Genomic DNA, 22,951 nt, shown 5'->3' with positions numbered 1-22,951 from the left:
AATGTTATGTTCTTTTAATTTTCATTTTTGTGAGAAGTTACAAATCTATCTGGATTAACATAATGCGATAATTAAAGAAAAACCTCATTTATTATTTCTGCTACTTAGGTATCACATCTTCACTCAATAACTCAAATATAATAGCACGCGCATTCACTCCAAAATAAATTATCTCTAACATTAAGATTAATCGGTAATGAAACATCTTCCATCCTTCGTGGCTGCCATGAATTATTTTGTTTGTTCAGAATCCCTGCTTGATTATACCAATGTTTAAATATAGACGTTGATAAAACGTACCTGTGTCACAGCTATTAATATTCTGTGAACAGAAATGAAATTTACTTTAACTGGATGAAAATTAGCGAAATGAAGTATTCTGTTCGTGACTGCTGGTTCCAATAGGCCATCTTTAATTAAAGAGTCTTGCCTTCATCTGATTTTGTTGTAGATGCAGATCCAAAGTGTTGCGAATGTCAGAGGATATTTACAGTTGAAATTTCTTCCGCAATTGCTAGGAAAACATTAAGAAATACGCAATAAACATTTTCAAATGAACGTAAAGTACATTCAACATTACTAAGAATTTATTAAAATCTATCATTAATCCATTTTTAAAACTTTAATATTCAGAATATTTTAGTGTAATTGGAATTTATCTGGATTATTTATTAAAAAAATGTTTTCTTTTTTTATTAATGGTCTGGTCTTTGGGATAAGTTTTCGTTATCCAAAGGAACTTACCACATAAATCTCTACCAATGGCTATTCGTAAGTATCCATCAATTCCAAAACTAGTTCCCCAGGAATTTCGCACGATGTAAAAAGGAATGTCACCTGAAATAAGAAGAGCATAGAAAATAGATAACACATTTATGCCAAAAATTGTACGCGTCGATTATAATACAATGGATATTTAACACACAACCATCGAAGATTAAATTGTTTTTAATCTTGAGTAATTAAAATGGGCTGTGAATACTTTCTCAAAATGCAGATTACACGCACCTGTGAAGTCGTAGCCAACTATCTGGACAGCGTGATTTCTCTCATTTGCACAGTGGTATTGGATAATTCCTCCTAAGTAATCTTGCCACGTTGTCGCGTCAACAGCTGCTACTAGGGGACCACGAAATGCCAAGAGTTTAACCATTTCCTCTTCGTGATGGGTAAAACTAGAATCGATAAAAAAAATGCTTTTTTTTTTTTTGTCTGACGCGCTGTTCGAAAATTATTCATTGCAACTAAATGTCTCAATGACATTGGTATACATTTAAAAAAAATGCTCTTTAATTGAAATAGATGAAAGTGTAATTTTTTAATATTTCTAATATTTTAATTCTTCATACTTCTGTTGAAACTTGGTTTATTGAAACTAGTGAGAGTGTTCTTGAAAATCTTCTCGTAATCCTTTGATTTTTCAATGTATAATAATTTTTTTCGTTAACACTCACCCGACCTTCACTTCTTTCTGAGACAAAGTTGTGAAATTATCATCCTGTTAACACCTGAAGAGCATCTTGACGAAGTTCTTACTCCATATGTGGACAATAGAACGAATTGATGCATCGCATAAAGGTACTCACGTATAAACGAATGAAATCGTGGTGCAGATTCACAGAAAATAATTAGAATAAAGACAAGCATACAACAGATAGAAGCATTTAAAAATCTAACGATTATTGGACCGATGTGCTTAAAGTAAAATGCGTATGTTGCACCGATCCATTATTTCATGGGACAAACATTTGGAACACACATCCTGCCCGTCTAGTGGAGTTGGTGAGAACGTATCAATGATCAACTCGGCCATAAAATATTTTAAATAATCAAAATGGGTCATTGTGTTACCCACAGCCACCTTCACATTTTCTGATGGAATGTTCCCTGCCCCCCCCCCTCGAAGAATTGTCCTTCAAATCTGAAAGAGTTGTTATTGTACTTCATCAGTTCTCCGAATCACTTTTCGTTATGTTGAAGGACCACCACCGCTGCTAGGCTTAGGAATTAGGTAGCCTTCTTCAAAACACATTACGATACTGTTCTTTTCGAATTAGGAGGCTTTGAGACATTTTTCTGTCTTTGATACGCATTAAGGGCTGCAATGGCACTGCAATCGCCATTCTTATAATAAAGTTTAATTAAAAACGCTTTATCTTTAGGCTACATTTTAAAACGAGCTTGACACTGGACTTTGTTGCCAAAGTTTGGGCTGCAGCTTCAAGATGCAGATACAACGAATTAAAGATTTTTATTGTTTTAAAAGTTTTACATATACTCCATATAATACACTACACCTTGCTGTATTTTTTAAAAGTGGAAAAGACCCTATATGTACACTCCCACCTAAAAACTTGGAATCAGCGTATGATAGGAGTTTTCGTTAATTTTTTTTGAAATTAGTTGTGACATTGTGAGGATTAATATTAAAAAAACAGCACCTCACAAAATATTTTTGGATTGAAAAATTTACAATAAAATATATTGAAATAATTAATATTAACAACTATACTGATCTTATATCAAAATATCCTCCGCGAGATTTAACACTTCCTTACAGAGTTCTGGCGATTAATTTTATAATAGTGTTCCGACTAATATTATTCCAAGCGATCTGCAAGGTTCCCCATAAATTTTGTTAACGTGGGCAGACTTCACGTCTTGACGCGCTAGATGATCCCATAAAACCTCTGTTTTAAGTTATGCGATTAGGATGGCCATACCATAATTTGCAATACCCCTCCCCGTCTACTGTTGTTTAGTTGCTAGAATGTCATCGCACAGCTCGGAGCTGTGCTTCGGGTCAATGTCTTGTTGTAATATAAAATTTCTTCCACAAAGTCCAAATCCAGAAGATACTGCACATTATGTTCAAGAATGTTTTTATAACATTTCCTTCAATTCTGGTGACGTTACCCACTACAGAAAAAACAGAAGCAACTCCAGATCATGATGGAACCACCACCGTGCTCGACTGTAGGCACTGAACAATGGGGCACCATTTTTTTTTTTTTTTTTTTAAGTTGATCGTCTCACATAAATTCTCCGCTTGGAACCAATTGAAATTTGGATTCGTTCGTCTGCAGTAAGTTTTTTCACTCTTCAGTTGGCCAATGTTGATGGTTCTTAGCCCAATCCAACAGTTTCTTTCGATTTTGCTATTTTAATAAGAGTGTTTGGACCGCTACAACATGAAGACCTACTTGATTAAGACGAAGTTTTATAGTTAATGTATACGATGGAGTTTCACTGTTCCTATTGAACACAACTCTGATTTCAGGTGCAGTAAGTCATCGATTGCGTTTATAAATGAGTGTTATGGCGTTTCCTTGTGCTTCCGTTCTTACACGCGGTCGTCCTGATTGTGGTTTGTCATTTAAACTACCAGTTTCCTTGAATCGTCGAATGGTAGTTTGTACTCTTTAAATGAAACACTGTTTTTCGATTTTATAAGTTACAGCTCTTTCTCCTTAATTTATGTTATTGCAGAACTCATCTGCAATCTTCTATTGCAGGTCTCAACGAAAATTATCATCTACAATCTTCTATAATACTGAAATAATATACCCACTTTCTAAAATATTCTTGAATCATCTACAATGTTCATGAATCTTCTACACTGTTCTACTATATTGAGAAAACTTCTACACCTTTCTGGAATATTCTAGAAATTTCTTAAATATTATTTAACTTTTGATTTTTATACATAAAAGAAAAATATTTTAATAAAAATTGGTAAACAAGTTGGTCCTATTTTAATAAAAAGTTTGAAAATTCTGGAAAATAAAACATGATTCCAAACGTTTAGGGGGGTGTGTACACACACAGTCGTTATTTTGTCATATACGTTTGTGTGTAATTTCATTTAGTCAAATATTTAAAATTCCTTGAAAGAAAAGATATTTCAATTATTGACATGAGAGAGAGAGAGGCAGTACTTACTTATAGCATGTGAAGTTTGCTAGCTGCACAGTACGGTCACTTCTGCAATATAAGAACACAATTATTGCAACAAAATGGATAACTATAATAATAACCAGTTGATAAAAGAAAGTGTACTGTATTACAAGTACGAACCCCAGGTCCTATTAGAGATCCCCCCCCCTACTCACAAACTATACGGGGATAGCTCCATAATAACAGATAAGACAACCCCACGCAGACTAGACATAACCCTCATAGACAAGAAGACTTCTTGATCGACATAGCAGTGCCCAACATCAGCAAACTCCTGTAAAGATCACGAGGTACACAAACCCAAGAAAGGAAGTCAAAGGAATGTAGCATATGGAACGAATAAATAACCATTCCAATCACCGTGTCAACTGCTTGTGTTGTGCCAATGAGCCTCAATAAGAACCTAGCAGCAATAGGCCTCGCAGAGAACACTAGTATGGAATTTCAGAAAGCCGCAATCATTGAACACCTGTAGGATAGTCAGAGTTCCTCGGCCAATAGTAACCAGACATAACCACCCACGCACCTGGTACCAGTACCCGTCACGGGTTGAGGAAAACCCATTAGGGGAAGTAATTGATGATGATAATAATCCCAGTTGATTGGTATAGCATTTACAGACAGGTTGTGACGAATCGGTCACCATCCCAGGGAAGTAGAATGTTAATGCCACTTTTCCTTATAATTTGGATCATCAGAAAATTTTCTTACTGCACTTTTGATAATGATAGGAAATGATTAATTCTAGGGAATAAATTTTTAGGTTAATTTTAGCCTTATTTTTAGTAAAAATATGGTTTTTGTGATAATTTTTACCAAATGGGAAGGCGCTAAGCTGCCATTGTCCTCTCGGCAGTATATAGTGTTTATATTTCGATTTTTTTCTTCCTTGTCGTTGGGAATCATGCTACTGAACCCCAGTATCTAATGGTTAAGCTATGCAGCGTCAGGATACTAACCGAACCTGTTGTGGGCCCCTTTTCTCAGGAATAACCTTCACTGAATTCTCAAACTTTAGAAGTTTTAACTCTTTCCATTCGTATACCCCCAAAAGGCAAAATATCCGATTTCCCATTGACAATCGACTGTATTTTTGTAAAACTGAAATCTGTTATTCTCCTCTTCAACTCACGACCAGTTCTTGTTGGTGGCGGGGAAGAGAAAATAAAACTAAGTTCTTTGTCATGACTCTCCGGACCAGAGACAGTTTTTACATTGCGATTTCAGTACTCAATTACAGTATGAACCAGTTATTCTACTTTATACTTAAAATCATTTTAGTGCTTTTATTTAAACATGTTTTCTTTTCTTAGAGTGCTGCGCCAATATTGTATTTTATGATATTTTAATTTTCTTATGAAAGCACCCCCCCCCCCCCTTGAAATTGGCAGTATCAAAGAGCGCCACTTTGTATATTCTTCGCAATAAAAACTGATTCTTTAAATTCTAATGCAAAATATATACAACGGGCATTGTTTATAGCAATTACAGTTTAATGCAAAAATAACTTTTCTGCTTTAAGTACTTCTGATAGCATTTTAAACACGTTGCTGATATGTTCTATTTTCGTTATTTTTTATTATTTTTTTTTTTATGGGGAATTATAGGCTTTTTCACCGCGCCGAGTTAATTGGTCTCAGGGGAGGGTTTCGTGTGTTTTCTTCTCGAAACTTGGATTTTTCATCCAGAAAAACCGTACAAACTGACCATAGAAACAACGACACCAATAAATTAGCAGTTTAAAATGTCTGTGCCATTGTGTTGGGCATCAAAATGCCTTGGATCGCTGCTGATTAATGCATGAAAAGTCGAACAGAATAAATTTTAATGAGAATTTGACTACAGTATACATAATGCCAACTGCAAATACACTACTGTAATGTTTAAAAATTCTACGTTAAACAATCATTTATGAATAAATTGTAATCATGCAAATATATAATAATAATAATAATATTCACTTTAATATATGGCAATAATATTCGTGATGCTGTACAAATGGTATGAGGATATATTTAAAACAGATTGGTTTAACTTGCCTAATTTTGCATCAAGTCTTCTTCAAAGCACTCCTCTCAAGTCTTAATACACCAAACCTAAACATTCTGCCCTCGTGGGTAACATGTTTCTTTTCTTTCTTTCGTAATACTGTCAACTACCCCCTGTGATTTTTTACTGAATTTCTAAGGCATCGTTAAATGTTTTTCGTTTGAGTACCAGTTCCATCTTTGGAAATCAAGAAGACACAAGAATAAGGTCTGAAGAGTAGGCGAGGGTCACGGGTATTCTTGACGAGAATCTGTTGGATGGACAAGGTCTTGGAACCTTGAAAACCACCTGAGCATGTTCGCATACGCAACGACAATATAAAATGGAAACCTATTACAAAATCTTTTACTGTCATTATCTAGATATTGATAGTGATTGACACCCCAAGCCAGAGGACGCTTTCTCATCTGCGAAGCGTCCTCTGGTTTGGGGTGTCTACTCCAAATGAAACCTCTCACAATCTCCCCCTTATTTTATTCAATTTTAAAGATTACCCGAGTGCTTTCGTTTTAAATAAAAAATTCTAGCCGCGCCATCGGTTCATGTAATCGATGTATTTTTTTATAGTTCAGTTAAAAGGTAAAAAAATGAAGTTTTAGAATCAAATTTCAAGGATCTACCTTTTTAATTGGCAAGTACCGGCTACATCTTTGAATGGATAAATGTCTGCTGGTACTAGGTGGATTGAATTCTGCAAAATAAAATCGCAAAACAACTGAATAAAATTATAAACTGATTAAAATAAAGGTAAACAGCAACAAAAGGTATTAGTATATTTTAAATAAAAAAAAAAACAAAAAAACAATCGTTCTAAAAGGGCGAATTTAAGAAATTAATAATAAACCTTTAATATCAAAAAATTCATTAAAATAATGTCCTGGGTTTATGTTACTCGACGCTGGACAATGACTACTATATTACCTCTTCTAGCCACTCCAAGGCAGCACACGTGTCTCCACCATCACAGCCGTAATTCGCTCCAGAAGCGCAATCAATCATTTGCTGTACGCTCCATTCAACAAGGTTGCCTGTCTTGAGGGCGTACATCGTCTCTATGGTTTCCACAGTGCTGAAGGCCCTGAAAAGGTTTTTGTGTTAATAATAACGAAACACTAAATATCGAAATGAATGGTAATTAAGTTACAGGATATATATAATTCGTGGTTAGTGTCACAGGAGATGCAATGCATGCATTTAGAAACTTTCCTAGTTTCCAGGGACACGGAAATGAATGTAAAAAAATGAGTAACAGTTAGTGCTGCGTAAGGCAGATATTTCTCATCAGATAGAGTCAGTGCCCCTATGTGTGCATACTGAATTTCGTGAGAAAGGGATCCAAAATCGGTAAAAACTCGGACGTCTGTTATGAGCAGTTTCCAAATTTATAAGTAATGGTTGATGGCGCCATCTAGTATTAAATGAGAGAACTCTAAAGCTTTTAATAATTTTTTTTTTCTTTGATAATTTATACCGTTAATAAAAGATGACTTACCAACATGCCCCACATTCTCCCTGGTTCTTTATTGGTGTCACTACATTTTTGTCTCTCCTGTGGGAAAATTTATTAATTATTAATCAAATATAATTGGATATATAATAATAGCAATTAAATACGGGTATAAATTATAATCAATGGGTTCTGAAATATGGATTTTATCCATCATGCCTACATTATTTACACAAGGGTACACTATCTCAGTGCATAATGGAAACGGTAGCTATAATCACCTGCGATTATATTTATAAATTAAACTTAATTTTATTTTAGTAACTTAATTTTTATTAAATCTAAATTTGGGCATTTTTCGTGGGTTGGCAGGGGCAAAAACCAAAATAAATCTGAATGTTTAAAGAATAATGAAATAAATAAGATTAGAGTCGATATAAAAAATCGAAAATATAATTAGGATATATGGTCAAACATACGTATATTGCGCTGTACTCAAAAACATTATTTTTATCCTCTTTCAAGAGATGGCGCCACACGTCTCTTGAAATATAATTCTGTAAAATTATCTTTTTCTTACCATGACAGATTTAATGACTTAATTAATTTTACAAAGTGTAAAATTAATTATGATCTGCTCTGATTTGCTGTTATTTCCTTTAAACGGAAACTGGTATGATCTTTACAACAGTTCACACTGTGGCATCAAATTTAAATTAATTTTAACGAACTTTTAGTCTGGTATGATGTAGAAGACAACAGATTATTTTTCTACTGTTTTAATGAATACTGTTCTAATTAAAAGAAGATATCTTTTCTTTGATTTCTTTAATCAGTGGTTTTTGAAAATAAGCCAACATCTGCTTTACTTTTGAAGGCGCTTTCTGACGTAGATGTTAGAAGAGTAAGCGTATTTGTGATAAGAAAGGTCAGAGCGCATGTCTCTCGATATCTTACCAGTCTGTCTTGTTAGGAACCCCAGCAATATCTTGAAAGCTCTGTAGACTGAGTGCTCTCCTTCTAATCAAGTGCAGTGGAATTTCGTTAGTGGGTGCATTGCGAATCTTGGTGTTTACTAAAATAAAAGGAAAAACTAAAAATAAATACTATTGACGCCATTTATTTGCTTCATAAGATGTTAGTTCCAAAATACACAGGAGAAACAGCAAAGCAAATAGCATAAAGACGCTAAAATCTATTTATACGTTTTACACACACGCGCACAGACTTTAGCATTAGCATTAGTAGAGGCATTTGATGCAAGAAAGCAAGCTTATGCAGAATCAGCCAAAAAAAAAAAAAACCCACTTCCACTTCACCCCTCTGTTCGTTCAAAATACCTGTCCAGCTGAGCCTTAAACTTATTTAGGCTATCAACCTCCACCACAAGGGATGGAAGTCTGTTCCACCAACCAACCACCCGCTGGCTAAAGGCAAATTTCCGCACGTCTATCCTACATCTGTCGTTCCTCAATCTGAATTTATGCCCTCTCAGGTGATTTTTCTGAGCTAGAGGAAGAATCCCGTCAGCATTGAGCATGCTTAAACCATTCAAGGTTTTATACACCTCTATCAGATCACCTCGCTGGTGCCTAGTCTCCAGACACTGTAATTTGAAAAACTTAAGCCTTTCTTCGTAAGAGCACCCCTTTGTTCCATTCACTAATCTTGTTGCCCTTCTCTGTACTCGTTCCAGCAGCTCTACATCCTTCTTGAAATGAGGCCTCCAGACTTGTATACAGTACTCTAGGTGTGGCCTGACCATCGCCTTATACAATGGAATAATCACCTCCTTATCCCTGCTGGAAAAATTCCTGTATATCATTGACAATACTCCATGAGCTACTCTTGCAGCCCGTCTGCACTGCTCAGAGAACTTCATATCTGCCTGCACAACCACCCCCAAGTCCCTTTCATTCTCTACCACTGTCAGTGTAGTACCACAGAGTTGATACGTTGCTCTGGGGTTGCTGTTTCCCATGTGTAGTACTTTACATTTATCAATGTTAAACTTCATTTGCCACCTCTCAGCCCATCTGCTCAACCTTTCCAGATCCTGTTGCAGCAGCATAGTGTCAGTAGTGTCCTTGACAACCCTGCCAACCTTTGTATCGTCTGCAAACTTGGACATTAAGCCCGATATACCATCATCAATATCATTTATAAATACAGAAAACAATAATGGACCCAACACTGAGCCCTGAGGGACTCCACTAATAACATCAGTCCACGATGAGCAGTGTCCATTGATTACCACTCTGTCTTCTCCCCCTCAACCACCCCTTTATCCATAGCAGCAATTTGCCTCCAATGTCACACTGCTCCAATTTGTGTAGCAGTCTTCCATGTGCAACAGTATCAAAAGCCTTTCTAAGATCCAAGTATATAATATCAAAGTTATTCCCTGCATCCAGTTCTTTTGTGACTGCATCATAGTATCCAATCAAGTTGGTCAGGCAAGACTTCCCCTTAACAAAACCATGCTGTGTCTGAGCTATAACTGAAGTCTTGTCTAATTGATCCTGTAGTGCTTCTTTAACCAGTGCCTCCATTAATTTTCCTGGAACAGAAGTTAAGCTCACAGGTCTATAATTACTTGTGTCAGCCTTTGATCCTCCTTTGTGAATTGGGGTCACATTTGCACATTTCCAGTCTATGGGTACCTCCCCTGAGTCCAAGGAAGCTCTCATAATTATGGCTAAGGGTTTGCTTACTTCCTTTGCTGCCTCCTTTAATATAACTGGATAGATCCCATCCACCCCGGGTGCCTTTCTTGTGTTTATCTTCAACAGTTTCTCCTCCACTTTACTCCCAGTTATTTCAAGATTCTGTAGCTTACTGCTAGAGTTGAATACACCTCTGGCATTCCCCTCGCTGAATAACTCCTCATGTGTGAATGTCGATGCAAAATATTCATTTAGTTTGTTAGCTACCTGAGCAGGATCATCAACACTTGACCCATCAATATCAAGTGGACAAATCTGATTCATCCCCTTCCTTCTAGAGTTTACATAAGTAAAGAACTCTTTGCTGTTTTTCTTTGCATCCCTTGCCAAGGATTTCTCGTAATCTGCCTTCGCCTGCCTAACCTCCTTTGTAACTTGGTTGCATATCAACTTGTATCTATCATAGGCTTCTGTGTCATGTGTTAATTTGTATGTATCCCATGCATTTTTCTTCTCTGCCATATGGATCATTAGTTCATCTGACATCCATTTTGGCCTAAACCTTGAACAATATTTCTTAGTTGGTATGTAAAGCCTAGTAGCTTCCAAGATAAGTTCTTTGAATGCTTCCCATTTTGAATTTGCTGTTGGTAACATCATCAGTTGGTCCCACTGTATAGAATTTAAATACTGTCTCAGTCCATCGTAGTCGCCTTTACGGAAGCAATAACCCTTCCCTTTACCCCTAATGGTAGTCACCTCTTTGAGTAAATCCCACTTCAGCACACTGTGATCACTGCCACCTAGTGGTTCATTTATCTGCAGATTCTTAATGCATGAAGAATTACTGCTGATAATCAAATCAAGAGTATTACTCCCTCTAGTTGCCTCCCGAACATGCTGATGTAGAAAACAATCATCCAATAAATCCACAAAAGTCCTGCTAGTGTGTGAGTAACCAGCCCCCAAATTCCAGTCAATATCTGGGAAATTAAAATCTCCCATTATAAGACACTCTGATTTACTGGCCCACTCTATTTCCCTGTACAGTTTCTTATTATACTCATCAGAGTCATTAGGCCTATAGCACACTCCTACTTTCAATTTTGATCTCCCAATGTTTATGTCACACCAAACTGACTCCACACTGCACTGTCCAGCGATGTCGACTGGCTTCACTTCCTTGGTTTTTATGTGTTTCTTAACTAATAACATAACCCCTCCTCCCTTCCTATCCTGTCTATCCTTTCTGTAGACGTTGTACTCCCCAAATTGCAGTTCTGCATCCCTTATATCTGTGTGACACCACGTCTCTGATATCCCAACAATATCTGCCTTTGATGTTTTGAGCAATACCTCAAATTCATCAAATTTATTTACTAAACTCCTAGCATTGGTGTACACGCAATTATACCTGCACCTGTTTCTATTCTTAGCTACCCTAACACAACCCATGTGTTTACTTGTACCGCAATGGCTCCCAGCAGTCTCTGAAATACCATGCATCTTGTTTTTCAGGCTTCTGCTCATTCTAATAGAAGCAGTGCAAGAATCTCTTTCACCTCTGCCAGTGGCTACTGTCAATCTATTGGTCTCTGTCTCCCCCCAAGCTAGCAGTTTTCCGACCCACCTAACACTGCCTCGATAGCATCAGCAAATATTCTTGCACCCTTTCTATTTAAGTGTATCCCATCCCTGTAGAAGCACTCTCTCCTGTTAACAAGTACAGTCCAGGCTGAAAAAAATTCTACCCCTTGAGCCTTGCACAATCTTTCCAGGGCCGAATTGATCGACAAGGCTCTCATCATATACTCCCTCCTATCGTGTCTGGGCAGAATTGCAGACACTTTCAAATTCAACCCTAATTCTCGGCTTTTGTTCAACAGTGACCTGTACTTGTTAAGTAATTCTGCCGGTCTCCTACTCTTAATATTATTAGTGCCAACGTGTACAACTATATCACCTTTTGTGCCCTATGACTTTCTGCGTGTCATATATAAGAAAGGGTTAATCCCTCGGATTAGACTAGGGTTGCAAATACTCTGCGAATTTCCATTAATCCCTTTGACTTCAAGGACTGCGTGCTTTTGATATCACGTTGGCAACATGAGAAATCACAAGCGGATAGTAACACACCAGAACAATTGCAGTAAAGGTCTTCTGTGTAGATTGCGAAATGCGCTCTGTGCTCCCAAATGCATACACCCTCATGCTCCATTGGTGTGGACTTTTGGAAGCTTGCATTTCTATGGCCAATACTCCCACCACCAGACATCGTTGTACTCTAAGTTGATGTATTTTTTGGCACACCGTGTATATACTTTTAGTCAGTTCCTGCGATTTATATGCAATATCTGTGTATTAGGACTACCGAGTTTAGAGTTACAATTTTTAAGAAGTCCGCTACGGGTTATTGGAACCTGTAGTATTTTAGTAACCATGAGTGTGCGTTGGCTAGTTGAAGCAAGTATTAGACTGCCCTGGAAGAAGAGTGCGATTACAGGTACCAACCTCCGGAAATTTGTATAGAAAAAGTATTCAGCAGAAATTGAACATCTGTGATAATGGGGAGAATAAGTTTTTGAGAAAGAAATCATTAATTAATCTGAGTGCTCTCTTTTGGACAGAGTGCACGATGTTAAGAGAGATTTTGGGAGGACCACAGCAGATGTGGGAATAATATTTCACCTTAGGATGGATTTGAGAAATTGTAGAGTCGGCTTTAGAAATCAGAGTTATCCCCTTTAAAGAATTGTTATATTGTCTCGCAATATGAGTATTTTTGAAGATGTGTGTGAAACAGTAGAATCGTTTTTGCAAGAAAGGACAGGGCTGAGTTTTAGAAAGATCGCAGACAGATAACCAAGTTTTTTTTTTTTTTTTTTTCTTGCTAGAGAGATCAAAAAGTTAAACGCGAACATGTGGCTGGAAACGAATTTCATACGTTTATTTTGCAATAAAATTACACGCAATTCGAACAACTTAATTATTGTGTTTTTATTAAGATAAATGAAGCAAATACGAGCCACTTCTGTACTCATTAGGATGCATAAATATTAATCAGAAACCATTACCGACTTCGTGAAACTCCCACGGAGTTAGGTCAGAAAACTGCGTGATGCCATACCAAGCACTCTCTGAGTGGTTACGTAATTGGTTGAGATACTCGATCCTCTTCAAGGTATCCTGCGGAAAAATACAGTAATGAGAAATAATCAAACATCATCATGAGACACAACTGAAACTGCTGTTTCTGTTGTGTCTCATGATGGATAAAAGAAAAGTTCAAACTGGCGAATTATAGGAGGTATTTAAATTACTTGGTGAACATTTTAGAAGCTTTCAATATCTTATAGTTAAGCAAATATCATTAGTAAGAAAAAAAAATGGTACTTCGAGGATACCAAAAGTACTGTCTCATCCATCTCCTTGGCTATTTTCTAATGAATCATTTTCGAAGTATTTGAGTACAACGAATACTACTCGTGGAATTACATTCAGTGTAATGCCATTCCAATTGTTAATACAAAATTAAGCTCAAATCGCTCGTGTTGTGAAATTTTAAGACTAATCGTCGATTAGGTTTGGATGCATTTGTCATTAATCTTGGCTCTAAATTGTCAGAACCAATAATAGCTGTGGTGTAATGGTGCGGGTGTTGGCCTGTTATTCTTATTAGACCCCGGTAGTTGCCATGAAATTTAGTTTTGATCACTGATTTGTGTTGCAGTAAGGTAAGTTACCACATAATTGCGATAAGAATACACATAATCATAATACTGCAATATAAGCTCTCTTTGGTCTAAGTTTAATGACCCACTAACACCTTACCGTTCCTCTAAATCTTTACTGATAATCTTAGTAAATCTCCTCCTAGACCGAATATAGCTCACTGCTTCCTTTTGGTGTTTCGACAGAATGAAATTACAAGACTTATGAAAAATCTCTATCTGCCAATCTCCATGTCCTGATGGCATTTCGCTACTTGTTCTTTAAAACCTGTGCACCACAGTTAACTTCCGATTTATGTGGCCTTTTTTGTGATGTGAACACATCTATAGCGGCGCCGAACAATAGAATGCAACGGAAGATTAGCAATTACGTCACTACCCACGCGACTGGTGCGCATAAATGTGATGTTAAATACTAAATTAAAGCGATAGCATATGGGGCTACGGTAACTTTGCCTGCTTGCTGAATAGCTGATCGAGGTTCGATTCCAGCATTACCCTCATGGGAAATTATGCGCTTTCCTCCTTACCTAGGTAAATATCCAGTCGACCTACGGATTTCTTCAAACTGTCAACCTCAACTAACTGCAGAGGAAACTTGTTTCGATAATTAATGATTTGTTGGCTAAAAACTTTCTACAATCTAGTCTAAACCTCTTCTTCTGTAATTTAAATTTATGTCCCCTACTTCTGGAATGCTTTATAACAATCAAAAAGCAGGTATCTGCTTTTTGATTGTTATAAAGCTCTGTAGCTTTATAACAAAGCTCTGTAGCCCCATAATAGGAATATTTCATCTTACGATCTCTCCATGCAAGTTGCCGACTTTGGAGCCTTTCAAGAAGCTCAAATCTTTTTCTTTTTTTTCTTCAGATGACATCTCCGTACTCGTTCACAGTTGCCAAAATTCTTTCTTACAATTGCCTTATAGCGTTATGACCTCCCTATCTCTACAGAAAAACTTTCAATAAATCATTAATAGGAAACAATGTCCTCTCTTGTCCGCCTGTAAACAGGCGGACAAGAGAGGACATTGTTTCCTATTAATGACATTGTTTCCTATTACAGAAAACGTCATATCTGCCCGCATCGTAATTCTGAGATCCTTTTCTTCCTGTGTTATTTTTAATTCAACCCCACCAAGCCTATAAGTTATTTTGAAGTTGCTATTTCTCAAGTGCGAGACCTTGCATTTTGCTGCGTAAAAACATAGCTGTCACATTTCTGACCATTCTTGAAGCCTGTTAAATCATCATAAAGGAGCGCAGCTTGACACCAATCATTAAGGACTCTCCCAATCCATACATAGTGTGCAAATTCTGATATCACACCCTTTATCCCTTCGTCGATGTCGTTAATGAAAATCAGAAACAATAGTGGTCCAAGAATCGATTCTTGGGACCCCACTTCTGACGTAACACCAATCTGAAGAATATTCATTAATCACAACCTTCTGCCTACTGCGACCCTGCAGTCCATCTTGGAATCTTTCTAGCTTATACAGTAACCTCTCATGAGGTGACTGAAATGTTTAGCTATAATCCCGGGCTTATTTTATAATAGTGTTTTTATTCCTGTAGTTTTAGCAGGAACTCCACCACTTGACATTCACCTTATGTCTGTGGTTCTGTAGTGGACTGGTCATGTTTGCTTTCGTTATACCAGCTACCAAGATCATCAAGAAATATCAACCTTAATACATAATTTTGCTCCTGGAAATTAAAATGCCTTTATTTAAAACCAACAAAGCTTCATTGCCTTCCAAAACTTTGCCAGAAAATTGTTTGAAAAACGCCACCATCTGCATGTCTGTCCTAGTCTTGGAACTGCAAATTTATCGAACTTTGAACTGTTTAAATTATAACAAATTCTACTCAACACAGCCACAGTTTTTCGATGTCTTGGACCAGTTCTGATGAATCCAAGGCCAATCTGTCTACAAATCATCAATCCTATTATTAATAATAGACATGTAATTAATAATAGACTAACTTTTTGATAGAATGCCTTTTGACTTCTCTCTGCACCTGCAAGCATCTTATCGGTGCAAAACTGTTGGCACCAAGTATCTGTTTGGTGCGGGATAATTTTATGTTATGTTGTCCTTCCTTACACTTTTATTTCTTCTTTTTTAAATTTATTCTGTCCTTGTATGTGATTCTGTGTATTTTTAAGTGCGCATGGATGTACTACCGCCCTCGAATGAGGCGAGACGCTGGCATTTCTGGGTTGAGTTCTTTGCTCTTTTCACTGGTGTGGAATCTGCTGCCACCCTTAAGACTTACACAGCTGCCTGTGGGTGCAGAATTTGGTCCATTAAGGATATTCTCAAGTTTTGTCCCGCCTCCTAGTACTGTGGACAGGTACTGGAGAGCCTTCCTGGTGATCGCTGCTCCCTGTTAGTAAAGTGCCCAGAAACAACTAAACAAGGGAACCCATTACACATTAATTTCTGGCTATCTTAAATTGTTTTTTATCATCGTACCATGGCTTATATTCAGATATAAATCTACACACACACACCCATTCTCCCATAAGAGGAATGGACCATGACTTCTGGTAGGATAGTGTGTATACAACATGTTTAAACAACTTGCATTTCATTTTTCAGTGAACTAACTCCCATACGTTTACAAAAATATACTGTGTGAACAATTTATGAAGATAAACCTACTTCTTCACAAGTGATCCATAAAGCTTGGGTTGTCACATTCTTATTACATCTATAGTCTACATAATAATCATATTTACTATTGGTCAAACCGTGTATGACCAATATATCAAAATATGACCATATATCAAAAGTAAATACTATCACTAAAAGCACATAGCGTTTTTTAATACAAACTGTTATTTTTCAATAATTTAACTTTTTTACTGTGAATTTTGATCGTTGTAGTTTGGTTTGTTGTAAATAATTAATATGCGTGATGCATATTAATTATTGTTGTCCTCGAATGATGGTAAAGTATAAAGAAATCGTTCGATGGTATTTTTGGAGAAGTTTTTCCATCATAAACTGTTTTTGCTTACTGTTGATGTGAAAGCGGATAAAATTATTATCGCTCAGCAACTATTTGAACTTTGAGCAGCAAAAAGATACAAGACTCTCGAAAGTGGTGTATCTACACGTCAGCTAATAGAAAAGGAAACTAGAATTTAACACACTTGACATAATAAAAGTGGTTATAAAAGAAAAATAAAATCCAACTCTGTATAATTCTTACTGCATAGTCGAGAGAGATATTAAAATTTCACAGGACTTTACCATTTTAACTTAATTTTTAAAGTAGAAAAGAAAAACTCTCGATTTCAAGGTATAGCTTACGTTTTTGCTCAAGTCCAGCAAAAGAAGTTAAAGAATACCCTTGATGGCAATTATCTTCAATATTTTCCAACCGCCAATGCTTTGGATATTTTCCAGTAATCAGTGCAATGATTACATTCCGTGTTGAAAAGATAACCCGGTTACGTATGCAGTTATTTTGATGTCATGTTATCAGCGATAATTTAAGAAGGGTAGATGACTCGGGCTCTGTCACATAAATGAACTGGAGATAAACGAAGATTAAGTTATTTGGAGATTGAAGAGATAAAATTGCTCGTACTTGTAGTGGTAACCCAGTTACGACAACATTTAACAGCAGTCATTTTATTTGTTAGGAAATCTTTAGCAAATCACATTACTTTTAACACACTTTAGACAGTTTATGCCAGTAATCACAAGTCCACCTTTCTTACTAAATATTTTAGAGCGCTTTAAGACATTGAAACTTAATAGAAACCTAAAGTCCACCAACTGATTATTGTCGTTCTGTTGCATATACAATTAGGCATTTTTGGCTTCTGAATTATTTAGCGAGTGGTTGGTTAATACCACCATGTCCTCCTTTATCTAGATGTGCCATCATTGGTAGGAGACGAGTGTTTTATACCTGTTTAATAAAATTTAAAATTCCTCAAAAAATTAATTTCCGATATAAATTTCCCCACCATTCTTGATGGTGGAGAAATTTACCATTCTGATGGCAGGTGGCATTATCGATTATTTTCTCCATTGTACTCAATCATGTGATATTCGGACGAAATTAAAATTACCGAAATTAAGAAAAAAATGACTTCACTTACTTTGAATATTTCCAGTCGCTTGTAATATTCCAACTCCCCGGGATGGTAAGTTTTGTTATATTTCTTAATAAATTCTTGGAATATTTTATTTACTTGAACAATATCTTCGCCCACAGTTATGTACCCAAATAGCACCCAAGCGAGGGTAACTATCAGAACGTGGACGGAACCCATCACCGAATAAAAAACAATTGGAAATGGTCACGAGTTAAAACATGACCCATATAGAACTGTGCAGCCATCTAGTGACCATTAAAGGAACTGTATTATCATGGAATGATAGTTGATATCATTAATTATCAGTAATTATGTTATATTCGGATATAATTACTGTACTTTATCTGTAACGATAAACAGGAATCATTTTTTGTTTGTTAACTAGGTAATTTTTAATCAAAAGGTATCTGGAAAATTGTGATTCAGAAGTGGCTCTAGATTATCTGTGAGCAAGTGGAGCCTTGTGTGAACCATGTAATAAATGCATCCACTACCCCAAATTAAAGGGCAAATATAAGTTGAGGTTTATGGCCCCTTGCCGACTGACCTAAAACCGATATGGCGAAGATTGGCTAAAGGAAAAAGCAATGGGAAATGACAAAAGTTAATTTCTTTTAATTTAAATATATGCAGATGTGTTTTAGTATTGTCGTTCTCATCATAGAACATTAAGAAAGAGATAGGTGCATACGCACACAGAAAGTTCGATTTGTTCTCTTTTATTTTATTACTGATCAAACGGCCCTCGTGAAAAACTTGGAAGGGTTTTAAACATGCCTTTGAAGCGGGGAGAAGATGTACAGCTAGTTTTAACAACACAGTTATGGATGTTCAGAGAAAAATATGATACTGAGTTCCAAAGGAACTCGCTTTAGAATAGGGTTGGGAAAATACGGATAGTGAACCGTGAAGGGTCTGCAAAGTAATTTGATCAGACACAGGGCGATGCTCGGATATTATTATTAATCGGGAACGTGATCAGTTTCTAAGCTGGTTTTTGCGTGAGTGACTTGATGCGTCATAAAAGCGAAGATTGGCTAAAGGGTTTCACTGGCATTGCTTTTTGCAATTTTTTTACTTTAAAATATTAAGTACCAGCTGACTAAACGGGTGTTGTAGGAGGGAGAATGAAATAAAATAAATAAAAAATAAAATTGCCAGGTCTCTCCGATCCTTAATTATTTCGAAATATTGGTGTCCGTCTCCTGTGTAATAGTAATTCTCCATTCCTGATCTAGAATATTCTGTAACTTAAGAGATTTTTAACCACTGGACTAAATAGTCCAGTGGTTAAAAATTACCGCCTTGACGTCTCAAGTTTTAGTCGTAAATTTTCGAGTACTGGCTGTGCCTTTTCAGCAGTGAAATTGTTAATAACGTAAGACTCGAACATACAATGACCATATGACAGAGTGGCACACATTAACCGAATGCACAGTATATATTTGAATACATTTCGTGGGTTTCAGTTGTACTTTAAAATACGACGAAGTACATAAAAGACCTATTCCAAGCGAGCTGATTCAGACTGCATATAAACAGATGATTCATGCATTAACTGTAGATGAGTCACAGAACATGTTGAAACTCGATACGAAGCCACAAATCATAGATTAAAAGTTGTCTCCGAATTTTTCTTTATTAGATCTCTTACGGATTTGGAAAACCTCACTTTAGGAAGGACTTGTATCTGATGGAAAAGATACAGAAGAGTAACAAGATTATTTGGGAAAGCAAAAGGATATTCTTACCATCCTTCACTCTTTCTCAGATGACGTACAAAAGGGGACAAACTTAAATTGAAAAAGGATGGCTGCAGAACAGATGTGGGGAAATTTGATTTAGCCAGAGAATAATTGATTTTTTCGAATAAATTTCGGCCTATTTGTGGAAGCGAATAAATTTTAGAAAATTTAAAGAAGGATTCGGCAAACAATTTTTCCTGATGTATAAGCTCTGCTTCCTTACATTGTGTTGCCTGTAGTAATTCCAAGACTAGAAAGTGGGGATAAATCTTCGGAAGATAACCCCGCATCTCTTTGAGAACTAGCGCCTTAAGTGAAACAAAGCCTGTCTAGAGAATTCCTCAGATCAGGGATGGGAGTCACGCTGAATATTTTCCTGTTTTAAAGATCCTGAGCTTTAAAAAGCTCTTTTTTTTTTTGGCTTAAAATTTACATAAAAATCAACACTGTTGCATGAATGTATATCGTAGATAATTCCTTCTACTCTTTTCACAATTTCTCTTTTGGATATTGTTATTACAAAGTGCTGCCATCTTGCGATAAGTCAAAGTAAGTTTAATGTTTGGCTTTGTTAGTTCGTTTTAGGGATATCGCTAATTAGGAAAATAAAATAATAATAAATAAATAGAATTAAGGGAGAGTAAAGGATTAGATGAAAGTTTTCTTTCATACTCCGAAACAATGGTCCAGTGGAAAAACGTTATTACATCTTTATTGCGTAGCTAGGACTGTGTTAAAGTGGCACCAGCTTTCAAAGGAACGAAATGAGCAGTGTCAGATGGAGACTTTCCCCGTGGTGGGGACAGAAATATTAATATGTTATTACATGGAGACTTTCCATATTCAAGAGGGGTGGAATTTTCTTATTTTCATTCGGATACTAAAGTCCTGATACGGCGCTGGCTAGGAAACCCAAAAACATGACTCAGTTAATAATTGATTATTATTATTTTAATGGTGTACCGATTCGAATGCACGACAGGCTCACCTGTGGAACCAAAAGTACTTCAGGACTACAGCTAATCCAGAAATATTGATGAAGCACAAAGAGGGTTAGTTGGTCTGGAGATTTATTTTTTGACAAATCGATTACTTTAATAATAGTGAGCCAGTTCATATGATTTATCACGTATAATAACTTCAAATCATCCCACCCAGAATTTTATAATTATTCGAGACTCAATATTTGACAACGCCCACTTTAGGAAGCTCTTCCCTAATCTCTCATTTGGGATCGACCAACTACAGTTTCGACTGAAGAGGACGATGAATTTCTAGTTTCCGATGAGATAAAGAAAGAACCCCCACCACCACCACCACCCCTTTCTTAATGTTGATAAAATTGCAAAGAAATCAGCTATTGCTGTATCGCATGTGTGGAAGAATAAAAAAAAAAATCGCAATCTATCAACTAATCAAAGAATCAAGTAATCAACCAAATAATAAAGCGAGGCACGAACTATTATTAAAACCCAGAATGTGTTAATAATTTAAACGAATGAAAATTAGGTTTTAAAAATAGCCATGAAATGTAGGAATTTTAAAAATTTAAAAACCGAATAATAATCATCTAGTTTCCATCGAAGTTGAACAGCAGGATCCAAAGAACTAGCAGTTGTGTGTGACACTGATAAAGAATAATTGAAATTAGTCTTAGGGGCAAAAATCAGTTTTGTTTGACTTCGAAAGTTTTCTCTATCTGAAAGAAGACATCAATATATATATTTTTTAACAATCTTTTCAATCAGACAGTATCCAGGAAAACGCCCCTATGGCCTTTAATTACGTCGTATACGTCTTTTGAAGACATACAACCTTTTGACAAATAGGGCAATGGAGGGAGGGTCGAAATAAGATGTCCCCGGCAAAGTGTTTAGTCTTCTGTGGGGGCCAAATGTCACTAACGGATGAGAAAAACATGTGTACGTACTCGGAGTCGGGTGCGAAGGGCGAGCGCGAGAGAGCGGCGTTGCAGATACAGCCCTATCGAGTTTCCAGCCGTAGTTAAGGCTTCCCATTTTGATGTTAGTTTGTTACGGCCGGAAACGACTATGACCCCTCGGATGTGATGGGAAGGGATAACGAACAGGCTGAAGAAAGTTTAATTAGAAACAACCTAATGGGATGGCGACTGTGGCTGTTTCTCTTGTTGCCACAAGAACTTGAATTCGGCTTTATTAAAGATTAATTTTTTTAAAAAAAATTATAGAATAGAAAATTTAAAAAGGGGGTGGGAGTTATAAGACTCTAGAGCTCATGTGTACTGTTTATTTTATAACAGCACGCCATCAGAAGGAAATGAAAGTACAAAAATTATCCTATAGGTGGAGTCACTACAGAGGTGGATACCGTGGTTAGGAACGATCTCCATGGGGCAACTTTGTTCTATTAAACGTTCCTGCGTTTCTATTTCGATCTAATTTCGAGCATTTAATATTGTGCCACGATCATTTTTCGTCAGTATCGATGCTGTTATCTAAACATACAGCAGTGGGCAAAAAAATTTAAAGCGTGCGTATCTGCACGCACGAAAGATGTTTTATTTGAAAACATCCTTGGCTTAGAGGTCAGCGAAATCCATTTGTAGAATACTATGATAACAACGATACAAATATTTCAGCACGATATTTGCATTTCCGTTACACACTTCCGTTACATTGCACTGTTTGGTGCCGCTACAGATGTTTTCAGATTAAAAAATAAGCAAATGTACCTTGACCGTGCAATTGACTGCTTGATTTGTAAAACATGGTCCCCTTTTTAAGAACGTTAGCATATATGCATAATGTTCCTATTGCCTTCAACCCCCCCTCCTCACGCCAGCATGTAATAACTCAACTCTCAGGATGGATTTTCATGAAATTTACATTTGGACCTTTTAGAAAGATATGTGGAAATGCTACAATTACTATTTCTTTGTCCTTCCTTCCGTCTGCATGTAATAACTGTTCCCAGTGGAACAGTTATTGATTTTTGCTGAATAGCATAGTTATTTGCATTTTAATCGATGGATTTTAGCTGCAACTGAAATGCACTAAGCAGTGCATTCTTTTAAGGAGCAGAACATGCCTGTTAAATAGACCGCCTGCAACCCACCTTATGATGGTGGCGCGGCTGCCCTACTAAAAGTCTACCCGCGTCCCTAACCCTATCAAATTTTCGTGAACCCCTCGTCGCGAAGGGCGGTTTGTCTGTTGTGAAGGGAAAACCGGAGTCAATCGCGGTGGAAAA

At 36.6% G+C, this 22,951-nt stretch overlaps 1 protein-coding gene across 1 annotated transcript; it reads right to left on the bottom strand.

Moving 5' to 3' along the window:
• Positions 1-476: 476 nt before the first annotated feature.
• On the bottom strand, positions 477-18,152 carry LOC150080714 (cathepsin O-like). The gene is made up of 10 exons (XM_090380793.1): positions 17,979-18,152; positions 13,194-13,305; positions 8,411-8,528; positions 7,499-7,555; positions 6,928-7,084; positions 6,627-6,697; positions 3,943-3,984; positions 1,009-1,175; positions 745-837; positions 477-514 (listed from the first exon to the last, which is right to left on the bottom strand). The coding sequence occupies exons 1-10, from the start codon at positions 18,150-18,152 to the stop codon at positions 477-479; spliced, it is 1,029 nt and encodes a 342-aa protein (XP_090236919.1).
• Positions 18,153-22,951: the final 4,799 nt, after the last annotated feature.

This window comes from Mastigoproctus giganteus, chromosome 9, assembly GCF_048544385.1.
Source record: "Mastigoproctus giganteus isolate SK-2022 chromosome 9, ASM4854438v1, whole genome shotgun sequence".
Classification (NCBI taxonomy): domain Eukaryota; kingdom Metazoa; phylum Arthropoda; class Arachnida; order Uropygi; family Thelyphonidae; genus Mastigoproctus; species Mastigoproctus giganteus.
The sequence above is the reverse complement of the archived record's forward strand: the minus strand, read 5'-3'. Positions and strand labels throughout refer to the sequence as shown.